Source organism: Haematobia irritans, chromosome 3 (genome assembly GCF_050003625.1).
Source record: "Haematobia irritans isolate KBUSLIRL chromosome 3, ASM5000362v1, whole genome shotgun sequence".
Taxonomy (NCBI): domain Eukaryota; kingdom Metazoa; phylum Arthropoda; class Insecta; order Diptera; family Muscidae; genus Haematobia; species Haematobia irritans.
In genome coordinates this window covers 64,063,298-64,081,971 of record NC_134399.1, presented here as the reverse complement: position 1 = coordinate 64,081,971, position 18,674 = coordinate 64,063,298, and the positions used below count along the sequence as shown (strand labels likewise).

The following is an 18,674-nucleotide window of genomic DNA, read 5'->3' as shown; positions in this document are numbered from 1 at the left end:
CAAAATGTTATTTCTATAGAAAATTTTGTCAAAATTTTATTTCTATAGAAAATTTTGTCAAAATTTTATTTCTATAGAAAATTTTGACAAAATTTTATTTCTATAGAAAATTTTGTCAAAATTTTATTTCTATAGAAAATTTTTTCCATTTTATTGCTATAGAACATTTTGTCAAAATGTTACTTCTATAGAAAATGTTGTCAAAATTTTATTTTGTCAAAATTTTATTTCTATAGAAACGTTAAACTTAATTATATACGTATTTAATCGGCCCTTTTGTAGTTTTATATATACCACGTATGGACTATGTGGTATATATTACGTTGTTAGGAAGTTTTATGATACCTTGCCATCGGCTTCAGTAGACGTTTCTACGCAATCCATGGTGGAGGGTACATAAGCTTCGGCCGGGCCGAACTTACGGCCGTATATACTTGTTTGTTTTCACGACGATATTTTTTTCTTTTTAATTTATCCCACATAAACAATGATTTGGTCGACAGCTGTGGTGCCAGGGAAATTCTTCGGTTTACCCTACAAGGACAAACAAACTTCCCTACTTTCCCCCACATTCCCCAAAAATTTCCCCTACAAATTCGCCTACTACATGTTTCGTTCTATAAAATAAAATTTTGACAAAATTTTCTATAGAAAAGAAATTTTGAGAAAATTTTCTATAGAACTAAAATTTTTAGAAAATTTTCTAAGTTTCTATAGAAAAAAAATTTTGGCAAAATTTTCTATAGAAATAAAATGTTGGCAAAATTTTCTATAGAAATAAAAATTTGACAAAATTTTCTATAGAAACAAATTTTGACAAAAGTTTTTATAGAAATATAATTTTTACAAAATTTTCTATAGAAACAAATTTTGACAAAATTTTCTATAGATCTAAAATTTTTGGAAAATTTTCTGTAGAACTAAAATTATGACAAAATTTTCTATAGATCTAAAATTTTTAGAAAATTTTCTATAGAACTAAAATTTTGACAAAATTTTCTATAGAACTAATATTTTGACAAAATTTTCTATAGAACTAAAATTTTGACAAAATTTTCTATAGAAATAAAATTTTGACAAAATTTTCTACAGAATTAAAAATGTTGACAAAATTTCCAATAGAAATAAAATTTTGACAAAATTTTCTATAGAAATAAAATATTGACAAAATTTTCTATAGAAATAAAATGTTGACAAAATTTTCTATAGATATAAAATTCTGGCAAAATTTTCTATAGAAAAAAAATTTTGGCATTATTTTCTTTAGAAAAAAAATTTTGGCAAAATTTTCTATAGAAATAAAAATTTGACAAAATTTTCTATACAAATAAAAATTTTACAAAATTTTCTATAAAAACAAATTTTGACAAAAGATTTTTAGAAATACAATTTTTAGAAAATTTTCTATAGAACTAAAATTTTGACAAAATTTTCTATAGAACTAAAATTTTTAGAAAATTTTCTATAGAACTAAAATTTTGGCAAAATTTTCTATAGAAATAAAATTTTGGCAAAATTTTCTATAGAAATAAAATTTTGGCAAAATTTCCTATAGAAACAAATTATGACAAAAGTTTTTATAGAAATAAAATTTTTACAAAATTTTCTATTCCTGCTCTAGAGCAACCAAAATGTAAAAATTTTTAAAAATTGTGTTAAGTGAAAAAGTCCCTACATTGTGTTCATACGTCCCTACAAAGCACTTAATATTAGAAAATAACCTACATGTGGGGAATTTCCCCTACTTCTGGCAAAACTGGTCAACAGAGCTTCAGCAACAGTATCGTATATTCAACGAGGAAATGGAAAATATAGGAGAATATTTTGGATTCAGTACAGAAGGTAGCTAAAATTCTACTGTATTTTGTATATTTGTTCATTGCCCTTAAGTAGTGCAATTGCAAGTTATGATTACGAATTTATAATCTAATTAAAACACATATTTAACAATAATTGTCTATTTGAAGTTTAGAATAACATTCACAAGTGGGACATTTAGTTTCATCTAATGAATTTAAAATGATCTTTGCTCTCATTATCAATTGCATCATGAGCTTGAAATAATTTCCGTATAATTTGCCTGTTTTGACCATTGAATCGTAACATATGTAGATAAAGGCAGACATACGATAACTTATTGTGATTTATATTGTCTGTGCTATAAAGCACATTTCAAGGATAATATTTTCATAAATAAAAATAAACGAAAGAAACTTATAAAAATGCATTTTAGAAAATTAAGTGATTCTCTCAACAGATTTTAAGTTGTAAATATTTAGTGGGTAATTAAGAAATTTTGAAATTGTTCGCCTTCTATTTGTCATATTCGTTAGTCGTAAATCAAAAAAATTAGAAAACAAACCACAATGCAGACTTTGAAGGTGACCTGTAGGAGTGTATTTTGTGAAGGCATATTGAAGTATGAGAGAAATATAGTACACTTGTAAAAATATCGATAGAAAAACATTTCTCCTTCAAATTAGCTTAAAATGAATAAGAAAGTTTGGACGAAGAAGAAATTTAACATCAGGAGGTTTCAGAAACCTCGCAGTATTTTAGAAACCCCAAAGTGTGGTTAGTGGGAATTCGTTTCAGGCATTTGCAATGACAAATTTTGTTAATATTATGAAGCCAATTTAATTAGCACACAAAAAAAAACTATTTTACAAGTGCGCTTTCTTTGATAAAACTGAAAAGAATGCGCTTATGACTAATGACTTCTACCCGATATTTTTTTTTATCACAAAAACCTGTAACCTCAAAAAATCGCTTCTGTAACATATACCCCAAACACATTTTGTTTCAAGCATATGCTTTTCAGGATTGGTCCAAAAAAATATTTTTGTATCGTTTAAACATATTATGATTCACCTTAGGCATACACTACTATATATACACATACTAAAACAACTTTTAAATAAATTTTCTTTGCGTATATATATTTTTAAGGCACTAGCTGGTTACTTTCATTTTTATACCCTCCACCGTATATTAACTTTGTCATTCCGTTTGTAACACATCGAAGTATATATATTCTGGGTCGTGGTGAAATTCTGAGTCGATCTAAGCATGTCCGTCCGTCCGTCTGTTGAAATCACGCTAACTTCCGAACGAAACAAGCTGTCGACTTGAAACTTGGCACAAGTAGTTGTTATTGATGTAGGTCGGATGGTATTGAAAATGGGCCATATCGGTCCACTTTTACGTATAGCTCCCATATAAACGGACCCTCAGATTTGGCTTGCTGAGCCTCTAAGAGAATCATATTTCATCCGATCCGGCTGAAATTTGGTACATGGAGTTGGTATATGGTCTCTAACAACCATGCAAAATTTGGTCCCCATCGGTCCACTTTTACGTATAGCCCCCATATAAACGGACCCTCAGATTTGGCTTGCGGAGCCTCTAAGAGAAGCATATTTCATCCCAACCGGCTGAAATTTGGTACATGGAGTTGGCATACGGTCTCTAACAACCATGCCAAAATTGGTTCACATCGGTTCATAATTATATATAGCCCCCATATAAACCGATCCCCAGATTTGACTTGCGGAGGCTCTAAGAGAAGCAAATTTCATCCGATCCGGTTGAAATTTGGAACATGATGTTAGTATATAGAAGAAGTTTGTACGCAATCCATGGTGGAGGGTATATAAGCTTCGGTCTGGCCGAACTTACGGCCATATATGCTTGTTTTTACTTGCAGCATACTCTCCCTCTGTCTCTCTTTCTAAACATACATATATATGTTTATAGCAATTTCAACTACACATATTATATTTAGAAAAAAAAAATTATGTCCCAAACAATCAATCATTGATTGATTGATTGTTTTATTATTAGACGACATTGATAATTTCCCTACTTTCCAAATCTTGTTCAAATGGACTTCAATGGAGGCGAAAAATCCATAGAAAACAAAAAGGAAAACATCAACATGCACGAAAAAAAAAACATATTTTCAGAAAGCATCCCAAAATTCAAATGGATCAGATGAAATGTACTCCTCCAATACGCTCCAGAGGTTATATGGGGGTCACATAATTATGGACTTATATAGACTTATTTCTGCATTATTACCCAGCAAAAAAAGCGTCGCCAAAAAAGTCATGAAAATGTTCTTTGTGGATCCGAAAGTGGCGCAAAATTGACGCAGAAGCGATGAATTTAACATGGGCTTGTCATAGGACGGAAGTCCTCCATTTCAACAGCCGTTGCAATGAATTTGCATCACTTCTTTCGGTGTGATCCGAATTCAATGTTTTGGATGTAAATTAAAAAAATCTGTGATATGTTGTCAAATAAATATTTTTTATAAATTTTTATAATTTTTAATGGATTCTAACGCTTGTCGGAAACGTTTGACCTCAAATATTGTCAAAAATTCACAATTTTTTCAGTTTGGATTTGGCATCTTTTCGACAAATTTTGAATGACTTGTACCATTTTATGTATTCGTACTCTGTTTTTAACCTATTTGAAACAAAAAAAGCTTAAATTACACATTAAAAGTATGAAAAAAACATGTTATAAAAAAATTGATTAAAAGAACTTCCTGGGTAGTTAAAATAAAGAACATCATTGGGAGTGCATCTTCTTGAAGTGCTTTTAAAGTTGTGCCTTTGGAAGAACTTCCAAATTTTTTTGCTGGGTATTAAATTAAAAAATTTTAACCCCGCCCAGATTTGAACCTATACCTCTTGACTCTTCCCCTTCCATGACGTTCTGTTGAGAAGGTTTTACTAGTATTTTACATTTTTTATTGACTTTAAATGGAAAATATGTTTATACAAAAATATATACCGAAATTAACAAAATAAAAACGATGTGCAACGTGGAAAAAATTAATTTTTGAAAAAATATTTGATAAAAAAAAACCTTTTTGAAGGTTTTAAACAAAAAGGGAGTTTATAAAATGGAACAAATCGTTAAACAATTTAGTCGAAAAAATTCTAAATCCATTCTAGAAATCTTTGATGTCAATCGTTTCAGACAAACAATAGAATGCATTAAAAATCATAACAAATTATAAAAATTATTTTTATTTTGCCAAAATATCACAAAATTTTTTAATTCGCTTCCACAATACTGAATTCGAATCACCCCTTAAGAAGTGATCCAAATTCATTGCATCAACTGTTGAAATGATGGACATCCTCCTATGACAAGTCCGTGTTAAATTCATTGCTTCTGCGTCAATTTTTGAACCACTTCCAAATCCAAAAATAACATTTTCACTGCTTTTTTGGTAACGCTTGTTTGGCTAGATTTGAACCTGTGTTTTTTATTATTTCATTCATGCTAATAAAGAACATCTTGAGAAGTAGTTATAATGCTATGTTTTGGTGTCATAATACGATCATATCACAAACATTTGAATTGATGTTTAGATGATTCGTGTTTAATGGCATTTGTGGCAGACGAGTTCTGTTACCGTGCCAACAGTCCCAGGTTCAACCCCCGGTGGGAGCGAAAGTTTTGCAAATCGTAATAATAAGATAAAAAGAGAATAAAAGTGTAATAGCAGATTTTGGAAAAATTTTTGTATTGTCAATACAATTACGATTTTAGTAATATTTTGTCACATTAGCAAGCAATTTTGTTATATCAACAAAAATTTTGTTTAACTTAAAAATTTTCTGTAACAACGATTTATTGTTAGTTCAAAAATTATAGTAAAAAGCTTTTAGAAGATGTGCACACAAAAGCACATCTTCTAAAAGCTTTTTTTTTTTTGCTGGAATACCCAAAATCCTCATAATGGGAACATATGTAAAAACAATATTTTTTTGTAATTTGCATAGTTCTCATCTGTTTACCGGTAGGATAATGAAACCTTTTACAGTTAATTAGTGGACATATGAGGCTTTCAGGAAAAATGGCCGAGTTAGCGATCGGAGATTTGCAAAATAAGAATTTTGTATATACATTTCATAGAAACAACTATATACAGAAGTAAGTTCGGCCGGGCCGAATCTTAAATACCCACCACCATGAATCACATATAATAGTTTCCTTTGAAAACTCTTCTTCGTAGTGGGTTAGTTGATAATATATAGAATTTCAGGGGGTTTGATGACAAATATTCTCCCAAGCAAATCAGTTCATCCAGTACGCTTCCCGAAGATAAATTTAAAGATTCTACCCTGGCTGAATAAGGAGGTTGAATCACGATAACAAAAACAAAAATTTCAATATGTTGTTTACAATTTTAAGAAGTCAAAATCAGCTGATAAAAGAATCGTATGGCATTGGTAAAAGTGGCAATTATTTATTCTTTCAATTGTCCTGAAAAAAATATTTAAAATCCAGAGAAAAATAAAGGTTCAAATTTAATTGCGTCACCTATGAGTGATTGTGAAGTGGATAATTCATCCGAGGAACGCCGATATGAGACAAATAAGACTATAATACCCACCAAAGTTAAGAATTGAAGTCAGTCAAATGGCTCTTCGACAGCTATTAACAAAAACAGTTCATGATGCAGTTTAAAAACTGATGTGCGTGGTATTTTGGGTCTGGAATATGTTATCAAGATACTCAAGCCATCTTCGAATAATTCTCCAGCTATGAATGTGTGATTTTGTTTGAGATGCATTTGCTATGTAGTGTTATTTGGAGAGCTGCAACCACCATGAACATATGATTTTGACATCTTAAAATTTTGTCAAAATAAAAAAATTGTAATCATATGGGCCCATGATTTAACCTTCTTGTTCAGCCATGATTCTACCTATGAAGACTAGATCAAATTCTGGATTTATAAGAACCAATTTTGTTTGAGTTGTAGAGAAATCATAAACATATCGTGCAAATGACGAAATAACACCTTGATTTGAAATCTTAAATCTGTAGATATTTACCGCCATTATTTAAATTATTACGAGTTGTAAAATCGGGAAATTGTATTTTCCGTTTCAAGCAATTTTCATTAGCAGTGCGCCTGTTATACACTGCAAGAACGAAATTTTAGACAAGCAAAGTTTTCTTTTGACACAAATTTTAGAGAGAATCGTTGAATCGCTTATCAAACATTCGGATTAATTTGCTCTAAACGAAAACACTTTATACGAAAGGAGAACTTCGTTTGTTTAAAATTTCATTCCGGAGGAAAATATTTGTTCTTTGGGTGTACCCTCAAGAAGAGAAATGGGTCTATATTGATGCCTTACCAAATGGACCCAGCAAAAAAATTTGGAAGTTCTTCCAAAGGCACAACTTTAAAAGCACTTCCAGAAGATGCACTCCCAATGATGTTCTTTATTTTAACTACCCAGGAAGTTCTTTTAATTCAATTTTTTATAACTTGGTTTTTTTCATACTTTTAATGGGTAATTTTAACTTTTTTTGTTTCAAATAGGTTAAAAACGGAGTAAGAATTTATAAAATGGTACAAATCATTTAAATTTTGTCGACAAAAGTGCTAAATCCAATCTGAAAAAATTGCGAATTTTTGAAAATAGTTGATGCCAAACGTTCCACACAAGCGTAAGAATGCATTTAAACTCATAAAAAATTTTTAAAAATTAATAATTTTTCAAAATATCACAAAATTTCTTAATTCACATCCAAAACATTGAATTCGGATCACACCTAAAGAAGTGATGCAAATTCAGTGCAACGGCTGTTGAAATGGAGGACTTGCGTCCTATGACAAGCCCATGTTAAATTGATCGCTTCTGCGTCAATTTTGCACCACTTCCGGATCCAAAAAGAACATTTTCATTACTTTTTTGGCGATGCTTTTTTTGCTGGGGACCGGTAAAAATAAATGCGATAGAGATTTTTGAGGGTTACAATACCAGTATATTTACAATTTCGAGCAAATCGGATAAAAACTACGGTTTCTAGAAGCCCAAGGAGTTAAATCGGAAAATCGGTCTATGTGGGGGCTATACCAAAACATGGGTCGACACACACCAAATCGGATAGTAAATACAATTTCTAGAATCCCAAAAAGTAAAATCGGGAGATCGGTCTATAAGGGGGCTATGCCAAAAGATGGACCGATACGCCCCATCTTCGCCACGCCTTTTTTTGTTGGTCCTAGTATACTTCGAGATTTCAAATTTCAGGCAAATCGGATAGTAAATACAGTTTCTAGAATCCCAAGAAGTAAAATCGGGAGATAAGTCTATATGGGGGCTATATCAAAACATGGACCGATACACCCCATTTTCGATACACCTTTTTGTGGTTTTAAAATACCTCTAGATTTTCAATTTCAGCCAAATTGGATAGTAAATAGAGTTTCTAGAAGCCGAAGAAGTGAAATCTGGAGATCGGTCTATATGGGGGCTATATCAAAATATGGACTGATAGGCCCCCTTCTGCACACCTTTTTATGGTCCTAAAATACCTCTAGATTTCTAATTTCAGGGAAATTGGATAAAATCTACGGTTTTTATAAGCCCAAGACCCTAAATCGGGAGGTCGGTTTAAATGGGGACTATATCAAAACTTGGACCAATATAGCCCATCTTCGAACTTGACCTGCCTGCAGACAAAAAACGAATCTGTGCCAAATTTCAAGACGATAGCGCCATTTTTGAAGGCTGTGTCGTGATTACAACAGACGGAAATGCATATATGGTCTCAGAATTTCTCCCTGATCAAGAATATATATACTTTATATAGTCGGAAATCGATATTTCGATGTGTTACAAACGGAATAACAAACTTATTACACCCCACTCTCACCATTCTATGATGGTGGGTATAAAAACGTTACTTCTCGGTCCAAAATACAGATCCCACTTTGTTAAAATTTTTTAAAAACAAATAAAAGGTAATGCTCTATTAGAGATATTCGCACACGTATTAATTTACAAGTTCTATCCAGCTAATAAAAAAGTCATGGAAATCGGTTCATAATTGCGGATTTGGCAGCTAAAACCAAATTTCAAACTTGCGAACTTAGAGGAAAACACCTGAGCTGAGTCATATTTAATATTTCATTCTTACTATGTTTGGGAAACGTACAAACATTTTATTCTGCTTTAGTTTAAATTAAACTTATTTTAATTTGTTTCATAAGAATACTAAAATTGTTCTTCATTTGGCCAACATAGGTAGATAAACATGTCGATCCATTTGAGCAGATGGACATAAAACATGAAGGTCGTCTGTGGCCCTTTAGGTAGTTTAGGGCCCCTCTTTTATCTACCATAACACGAATCATAAAAGTGGCTAATCAAATTTGATTGCCATTTTTTCGTTAACAAAGTATTGTCTAATACTTTGTCTAAAATATTTTTTCTAACTGCAAGCGGTACTAGAATTCCAAGTTCACACCTATGTATCGTATGTGGTCCGAAAAATATTAGAATCTTTATAAATTGCTTTAATATTTCTTCATTAGCATCGTCACCATCATTTACACTTTGATGATGAGTTGTTCTCGCTGTTGTTGGTTGTGGTTAATATTTACTGCATTTTTTATGTTTTGGCCATTTTTCTGAGTTCATGTTTTTTTTATTTTGTAGATTTTTGCAGCATGCTGTTTCGTTAGCTGCTACCCAGGTTGTTTTTATGAACCTTTGTGGGCAACACAAGGCGGCAAAATAACTCGTTTAGCCCTCTTTACAGCAGCGTTGGCAGAGGAACGTCATTTGCGTTTGCGCATTGTTGAGGCATTGCGGACCGGCCGGTATCGCAGTAGAAGCCATCAAAACATCATCATAGTTTAGTTTGTATATAAATTGGCGAGCATTGCTGACAAAGAGTATCAGTTCCCTCACTTACTTCACAGAGTTCAGTTTGGTTTAGTAGACAAGCACACTCCAATTCATTCAAAATGGTTAGTAAATCAATCATCAGCCATGGTTTTTTTATTTTATAAAATGTTGGGATTAAAATCCAGTTTGGCATCATTTTTCCCAAAATTATGTCAATGTCAACTTTAGTCTGTAATTGTCCCTTAAGGCTGTGTGGAAAATAATGTAAATTATTATTTTTTTTCAGAAACTTTTCGTTGCCGCTTCTTTTGCCCTTTTAGCCTTGGCTTCCGCTGATGTAAGCCATTTGTCCAAGAGCTATTTGCCTCCTGTACAACAGCAATCGTATTCTGCTCCAGCTGAACATCACTCTTATTCTGCCCCCTCGAACGAGTACTTGCCTCCTGTGCAACAGACATATACTGCTCCTGCTGTCAGCTATTCTGCTCCTGCTGTTCATCAAACCTACTCGGCTCCCTCAGTTAGCTACTCTGCTCCTGCTGTGCAAACCACTTACTCTGCTCCTACTGTCCAAACTACCTACTCTGCCCCAGCTGTTCACAGCACCTATTCTGCTCCAGCCGTCCAAAGCACCTACTCCGCCCCTGCTGTTCAATCTTACACCTCCTACTCCTCTGCTCCAGCTGTTCAACAATCTTACACTGTGCAAGAACAACAATACTCAGCTCCTTCCAACGAATACTTGCCTCCTACTCAACACTCTTACTCCACTGCCTCCGTTCAACAGACCTACTCTGCTCCTTCAGTTAGCTACAGTGCTCCAGCTGTTCAACAGACCTACTCTGCTCCCGCATCATACCAACAACAGTCCTACACTTCCAGTTCCGCTGGCAGTTATTCCGGTGCTGATGTTGGTACTCAATATGCTTCCAATGGTGGTTACATTTACAAGAGGAAGTAAACCATGAAGGTTATTGAAAAGCTGTGATTCGAATTTCATGCCTTAGTATTTTTGCTCCAAATAGCATCATTCATTCGTAATTGTTATTATTCATGTATTGTTAATTAAATCAATTAATGTTTTTCAAAATAAAAACACTTTGTATATAAAACCAAAAAGAGAAGGACTTTAATTTTAATCATTATATAGGGTGGCTGATATGAAATGCAATAAAGTAAAAGGTAAAAAATATAGGAAATAACATAAAATTTTTGAACCACCCAACAAAAGACTTGCTGAATTTTCAGCAGCTTTGTGAAGGAGGAAAAGTCAAGCAGCACTTACCCTTGTAAGGAATTCATCGATGAATTTATACAGAAATGTCCCACTTAAATGCGTTTTTTCTATGTATGCATTTTAACGCTTTCTGAAACACAAAATATGAATGTGGAGAGCATGAAATCGTAACTTGCCACATAGTTCGTAAGAAGTCGTGTTAAAATACGCAAACAACTCTTCTTTACAGGAGTGCAACCTTGTAAGCGGGAAACGAAGTACCCGCTTAACCTAGTGCAACTCAGCTGCGCTAATTTAATCACCATCATTATTTACATATTTTAAGTTCATTGTTCGTCTTACATGTGTAGAATGAAATGCTCTGCCCTGTTCTGCCCTACAAATGTTGTGAGGAAAAGTAGTGCCTACAGTAACAGGTTGGCTGATAAGTCCCCGGTCTGACACATAGATGACGTCGCTAGTATTCAATGCATATTATTTTTATATAGTACCAACCTTCAAATGATTCGTGTCAAAATTTGACGTCTGTAAGTCAATTAGTTTGTGAGATAGAGCGTCCTTTTGTGAAGCAACTTTTGTTATTGTGAAAAAAATGGAAAAAAACTAATTTCGTGTTTTGATAAAATACTGTTTTCTGAAGGGAAAAAATACGGTGGAAGCAAAAACTTGGCTTGATAATGGGTTTCCGGACTCTGCCCCAGGGAAATCAACAATAATTGATTGGTATGCAAAATTCAAGCGTGGTGAAATGAGCACGGAGGACGGTGAAAGAAGTGGTTACCGACGAAAACATCAAAAAAATCCACAAAATGATTTTGAATGACCGTAAAATGAAGTTGATCGAGATAGCAGAGGCCTTAAAGATATCAAAGGAACATGTTGGTCATATCATTCATCAATATTTGGATATGCGGAAGCTCTGTGCAAAATGGGTGCCGCGCGAGCTCACATTTGACCAAAAACAACAACGTGTTGATGATTCTGAGCGGTGTTTGCAGCTGTTAACTCGTAATACACCCGAGTTTTTCCGTCGATATGTGGCAATGGATGAAACATGGCTCCATCACTACACTCCTGAGTCCAATCGACAGTCGGCTGAGTGGACAGCGACCGGTGAACCGTCTCCGAAGCGTGGAAAGACTCAAGAGTCCACTGGCAAAGTAATGGCCTCTGTTTGTTTTTTTGGGATGCGCATGGAATAATTTTTATCGATTATCTTGAGAATGGAAAAACCATCAACAGTGACTATTATATGGCGTTATTGGAGCGTTTGAAGGTCGAAATCGTGGCAAAACGGCCCCATATGAAGAAGAAAAAAGTGTTGTTCCACCAAAACAACGCACCGTGCCACAAGTCATTGAGAACGATGGCAAAAATTCATCAATTGGGCTTAGAATTGCTTCCCCACCCACCGTATTCTCCAGACTTGGCCCCCAGCGACTTTTTCGTGTTCTTAGACCTGCTCGCAGGGAAAAAATTTGGCTGCAATGAAGAGGTGATCGCCGAAACTGAGGTCTATTTTGAGGCAAAACCGAAGGAGTACTACCAAAATGGTATCAAAAAATTGGAAGGTCGTCATAATCGTTGTATCGCTCTTAAAGGGAACTGTGTTGAATAATAACAAGTATATACAGCAGTAAGTTCGGCCGGGCCGAATCTTAAATACCCACCACCATGAACCAAATATTAGGGGTTCCTTTGAAATTTCAGGAGGGCTTGAGGACTTGAGGACACTTCCCGAAGATAAATTTAAAGATTTCACCTATGAGGACTATATCAGATTCTGGATTTATAAGAACCATTTTTGTTTGAGTTTTAGAGGAATTATTAACATCTCTTGTAAGTGTGCAAGAAAATTATAAAATAACTTTTTGATTTGAAATCTTAAATCTGTAGAAGTAAAATCTGGAAATTTTACATTGAGTTTCAAGCAATTTTCATGATAAGTGCGCTTTCTACACCCTCAAGAAGTGAAGTCGGTCTATATGGAGGCATTACCAAATGGACCGATAAAAACTTAATCCGATACACGTTTTTGTGAGCCTAAAATACCAGAATATTTACAATTTAAGGCAAATCGGATAAAAACTACGGTTTCTAGAAACCCAAGGAGTTAAATCGGGAGATCGTTCTTCTGGGGGCTATCCTAAAATATGGACCGATACTCACCGTTTTCGGCATACCTCTTTATGACCCGAAAATACCTCTAGATTTCCAATTTCAAGCAAATAGGATAAAAACTTCGGATTATAGAAGCCCAAGAAGTAAAATCGGTCTATATGGAGGCTATACGAAAATATGGACCGATACTCACCATTTTCGGCACACCTCTTTATGGTCCTAAAATACCTCTAGATTTCCGGGTTATATGGGGACCATACCAAAACATGGACCGATATTCACAATTTTTGGCACACGTATTTGTGGTCCTACAATATCTCTAGATTTCCAATTTCAGGTAAATTGAATAGAAACTGCGGTTTCTATAAGCCCAAGAAATAAAATCGGGAGATAGGTCTATATGGGGGCTATACCAAAATATGGACCGATACTCACAATTTTTGGCACACGTATTTGTGGTCCTACAATACCTCTAGATTTCCAATTTCAGGTAAATTGAATAAAAACTGCGGTTTCTATAAGCCCAAGAAGTAAAATCGGGAGATCGGTCTATATGGGGGCTATACCAAAACATGGATCGATACTCACCATTTTCAGCACACCTATTTATGGTCATAAAATACCTCCAGATTTCTAATTTCAGGCAAATTGGAAAAATACTACGATTTCTATAAGCCCAAGACTCCAAATCAGGAGGTTGGTTTATATGGGGACTATATCAAAACCTGGACCGATATAGCCCATCTTCGAGCTTGACCTGCCTGCAGACAAAAGACGAGTTTGTGCAAAATTTCAGCACGATTGCTTCATTATTGAAGACTGTAGCGTGATTACAACAGACAGACAGACAGACGGACAGACGGAAATCGTTATATCGTCTTAGAATTTCTCCCTGATTAAGAATATATATACTTTATATAGTCGGAAATCGATATTTCGATGTGTTACAAACGGAATGACAAACTTATTATATCCCCGTCACCATTCTATGGTGGTGGGTATAAAAACGAATTTTGACAAAAAAAATGTGTTTTTCTTTGTTAGGCCGGGGACTTATCAGCCAACCTGTTATGGACACTACAATGTCACAGCTTCCAAATTTACAATTATTTTTTGCTGGGTAGGTAATATTTGTTCGAATTCAACGGCCGTCAAAGATGTCGACCTTACTCTCCAAATTTACCCAGACGCAAAAGTCCAACAGTTTGAGATGCTGAGATTTTGATGTGCTGTAGAAATTCAGCAAGGAACCTCCTTTTTAGACCATTCTTGAGTGACGCGTGCTGAATACCTTGTGTCTGATCTGCGGCCGAAATGTTTGTCTGTCCAGGTTTCAATTCCATTACCATCGGCGACACTTGAGTTCTGGTGGCTATTCGAAGACGTAATTTTCGGTTGAACTCTTTGGCAAGTAAACCCGATCATTATTTTTGTTCACAAACGCTCCATTTGGAATGGTTTCTCATTGGAGAAAAGTATATTCTGTAACAGGTTACATTCGTGTAAATGAAAAAACTCCTTGGCTCTCTCTAATCTATCTTTTTTGTGCATCGGTGAGCTTTTACACTTTTTTACCCTCCATCATAGGATGTAACACATCGAAATATTGGTTTAAGACCCCATAAAGTGTATATATTCTGGATCTGAGATTATCTACCAATATCCGTCCGTCCGTCTGTTGAAATCGCTATCTTCCTAACGAACAAGCTATATCTTGAAGCATGTTTGTGATGATAACATTCCTTCTCTGGGTGTAATTCTTTTTATTTCTTTACTATCATCTCAAATTCTTTAAATGTGTTGAGTGCTATATATAAAGGATTTGGGCGAAATTTGTTAGACTTCTACAAAATCTCTAGACTTACTATTTAAATCGACTAACGCCGTGGGGTGGAACACAATGTTAGTAAACAAATATGGGAAATATTTAAATGTAGAGCAATTTTTCGGCAACTTCGTCAAAGTGAATTTAGGATTTATCGGTCGATAGATATGTATTAGAAGTATAGGAAAATTTGAGTCATTTTTACAAGTTTTCGACTCAGAAGTGGTGATTTTACAAGAAAAATGGGGTATTTTGGCCATTTTGCCAAATCGGAAAAACATACAGATGGAGGCACGCATACCCAGAACGTTAATTCAACTCCCTCTGCAAAATTAGAAGTAAACTGGAGTGAAACTTTGTCCTCTGTGACCATATGAGTGTAAATCGGTCGAAAGCTGTATATGGGAGCTAAATCTGAACCGATTTCATTCGAACTTCGCAGACGCAGTTATAATCGTAATTCTACTATCTGTGCAAGTTTCCACGTAAATCGAGGTAAAACTGTGGCCTCCGTGGTCATGTAAGCGCATACAGGACGAAAGATATATATGAGAGCTATATCTAAATCTGAACCGATTTCCTCCAAAATCAACAGACTTCTAATCGAAATACATGTTTGTACCAATTTTGAAGTCGATTGGACTAAAACTGCGACCTGGACTTTTCAACTGTGTGACGAAGGGTATAAATACTTTGGGTATTACCGAATTTTTATATTATTTTCGTCTTATATTATTAAGTAGGTTGACTTGTTTCTTTTCGAAATTACAGCAATTTATTGGAAACACAGACAGAGAATGTCTGCAAAAACAACCATTCTAAGAAAAAAACATCGATAATTTTTACCGATGTTTTATCGACATCGTATGTAGAGTGATCAAAACTCGGGTTTTTTGAAAGTGGGCTTTTCTATATTTTAAACACCGTACTTTTTCCCAACCCGTGGGCGGGTTGTTTAAAATAAATAATCGGCTTAACCGGTTTTCATAAAAATGTGTAATTTAGAAAGAACAAGTATAAAGGGCCGTAAGTTCGGCCAGGCCGAATCTTATGTACCCTCGATCATGGATTGCGTAGAAACTTCTAAGAAAGACTGTCATCCACAATCGAATTACTTGGGTTGTGGTATCTTAAATCGTTTTCTAAATTGTGAGTTAGTCCATACGTGGTATATATTAGACAAAACAGGTATGTGTAGGTAAGTCTACAAATAATTACGAATCGATATGGACTTTTGCACGGTACGTAGGGAGCCAGAATTGAAATATGGGGGTCGCTTATATGGGGGCTTTATACAATTATTGATATGGACCAATTTTTGTGTGATTGGGGATCGATTTATCTGAGGGATATATATTATGGACTGATATGAATCAATTCTTTCATGGTTGTTGGATACCATATACTAACATCACGCACCAAATTTCAACCGAATCGGATGAATTTTCCTCTTCCAAGGGGCTCCGGAGGTCAAATCTGGGGATCGGTTTATATGGGGGCTATATATAATTATGGACCGATTTCGACCAATTTTTGCATGGCCATTAGAGACCGTATACTTACACCATGAACCAAATTTCAGCCGGATCGGATGAAATTTGCTTCTCTTAAGGGCTCCGCAAGCCAAATCGGGGAATCGGTTTATATGGGGGCTATATATAATTATTGACCGATGTGGACCAATTTTTGCATAGTTGTTAGAGACCATATACTAACACCATGTACCAAATTTCAGCCGGATCGGATGAAATTTGCTTCTCTTAGAGGCTCCGCAAGCCAAATCTGGGGATCGGTTTATATGGGGGCTATATATAATTATGGACCGATGTGGACCAATTTTTGCATAATTGTTAGAGACCATATACTAACACCATGTACAAAATTTCAGCCGGATCGGATGAAATTTGCTTCTCTTAGAGGCTCCGAAAGCCAAATCGGGGGATCGGTTTATAAAAACAAAGCTTGTTTGAATAAAATCTGAAAAAATATATTTTTTAAAGCACAATATGTTTGATGATATTTTGTTTAAGGGTGCGGGGTGTAATAGTAGACTGACTTTGTTAATATGTCTACACCTTGTAACCGGTAGTTTGTCCGAAAAAGGAGAACTCACGAGGATATAAAAATCCGAAACAGTTATTTTTATAAACCTTTGTGACCAAATAACTCGTTTAACCCTTTTTACAGAAGTGTTGGCAGAGGAACGTCATTTGCGTTTGAGCATTGGTATGATAGTAGAAGCCATTAATACATCATAATAGTTTATTGTGTATATAAATTGGCGAGTTTGAGTGATAAAGAGTATCAGTTTCTTCAGTTAGTTCACAGACTTTAGTTTGGTTTAGCACACAAGAACATTCCACTTAATTCAAAATGGTTAGTAAACTAATTCCTCGTCTATGACATTTTGGGATTAAAATCCAGTTTGTCAAAATTTTGTCAATGTCAACTGTGACTTTAAGGCTCTGTGGAAAATAATGTAAATTATCTTTTTTTCAGAATTTTTTCGTTGTCGCTTCCTTTGCCCTCTTAGCCCTGGCTTCTGCCGATGTAAGCCATTTGAACAAGAGCTATTTGCCTCCTTTCCAACACAAATCGTATGGTGCTCCTGTTGAACATCACTCTTATACTGCCCCCTCGAAGGAGTATTTACCTCCTGTGCATCAGGCATATATTGCTCCTGCTGTCAGCTATTCTGCTCCTGCTGTTCATCAAACCTACTCGGCTCCCTCAGTTAGCTACTCTGCTCCTGCTGTGCAAACCACTTACTCTGCTCCTACTGTCCAAACTACCTACTCTGCCCCAGCTGTTCACAGCACCTATTCTGCTCCAGCCGTCCAAAGCACCTACTCCGCCCCTGCTGTTCAATCTTACACCTCCTACTCCTCTGCTCCAGCTGTTCAACAATCCTACACTGTGCAAGAACAGCAATATTCAGCTCCATCCAACGAATACTTGCCTCCTACTCAACACTCTTACTCCACTGCCTCCGTTCAACAGACCTACTCTGCTCCTTCAGTTAGCTACAGTGCTCCAGCTGTTCAACAGTCCTATACATCCAGTTCCGCTGGCAGTTATTCCGGTGCTGATGTTGGTACTCAATATGCTTCCAATGGTGGTTACATTTACAAGAGGAAATAAACCATGAAGGTTATTGAAGAGCTGTGATTCGAATTTCATGCCTTAGTATTTTTGCTTCAAATAGCATCATTCATTCGTAATTGTTATTATTCATATATTGTTAATTAAATCAATTAATGTTTTTCTTCAAAATAAAAACACTTTGTATATAAAACCAAAAAGAGAAGGACCTTAGTTCTAATCATTACAGAATAAGGATATATTGGAAAGGATATCGCGTTGGACAGTGAAGTAAAGCTTAATTTTAGATTATTTCGTGGTTTGTTAATTTTTAGCTTCTCTGCGAAACTCTCTCTCCCTCTCTTTAGATTGTATAAAAATTAAACATTGTGCTATTTCGAGTTGAACAGACGTGGATTTAATATTAAGTGAATTTATATAGGTTGGGTTAGGTGGCTGCCCGATGTATCATGCTCACTTAGACTATTCAGTCCATTGTGATACCACATTGGTGAACTTCTCTCTTATCACTGAGTGCTGCCCGATTCCATGTTAAGCTCAATGACAAGGGACCTCCTTTTTATAGCCGAGTCCAAACTGCGTCCCACATTGCAGTGAAACCACTTAGAGAAGCTTTGAAACCCTCAGAAATGTCACCAGCATTACTGAGGTGGGATAATCCACCGCTGAAAAACTTTTTGGTGTTATGTCGAAGCAGGAATCGAACCCACGA

The 18,674-nt window shown here is 35.0% G+C and overlaps 1 protein-coding gene across 1 annotated transcript; it reads left to right on the top strand.

The window, feature by feature from the left end:
* The first annotated feature begins 9,654 nt into the window (after nucleotides 1-9,654).
* LOC142230961 (uncharacterized) lies at nucleotides 9,655-18,167 on the top strand. The gene is made up of 5 exons (XM_075301579.1): nucleotides 9,655-9,799; nucleotides 9,964-10,634; nucleotides 11,265-11,323; nucleotides 17,048-17,094; nucleotides 17,360-18,167. Exons 1-5 carry the CDS (start codon nucleotides 9,797-9,799, stop codon nucleotides 17,999-18,001), a joined length of 1,422 nt encoding a protein of 473 aa, XP_075157694.1. The 5' UTR covers nucleotides 9,655-9,796; the 3' UTR covers nucleotides 18,002-18,167.
* Nucleotides 18,168-18,674: the final 507 nt, after the last annotated feature.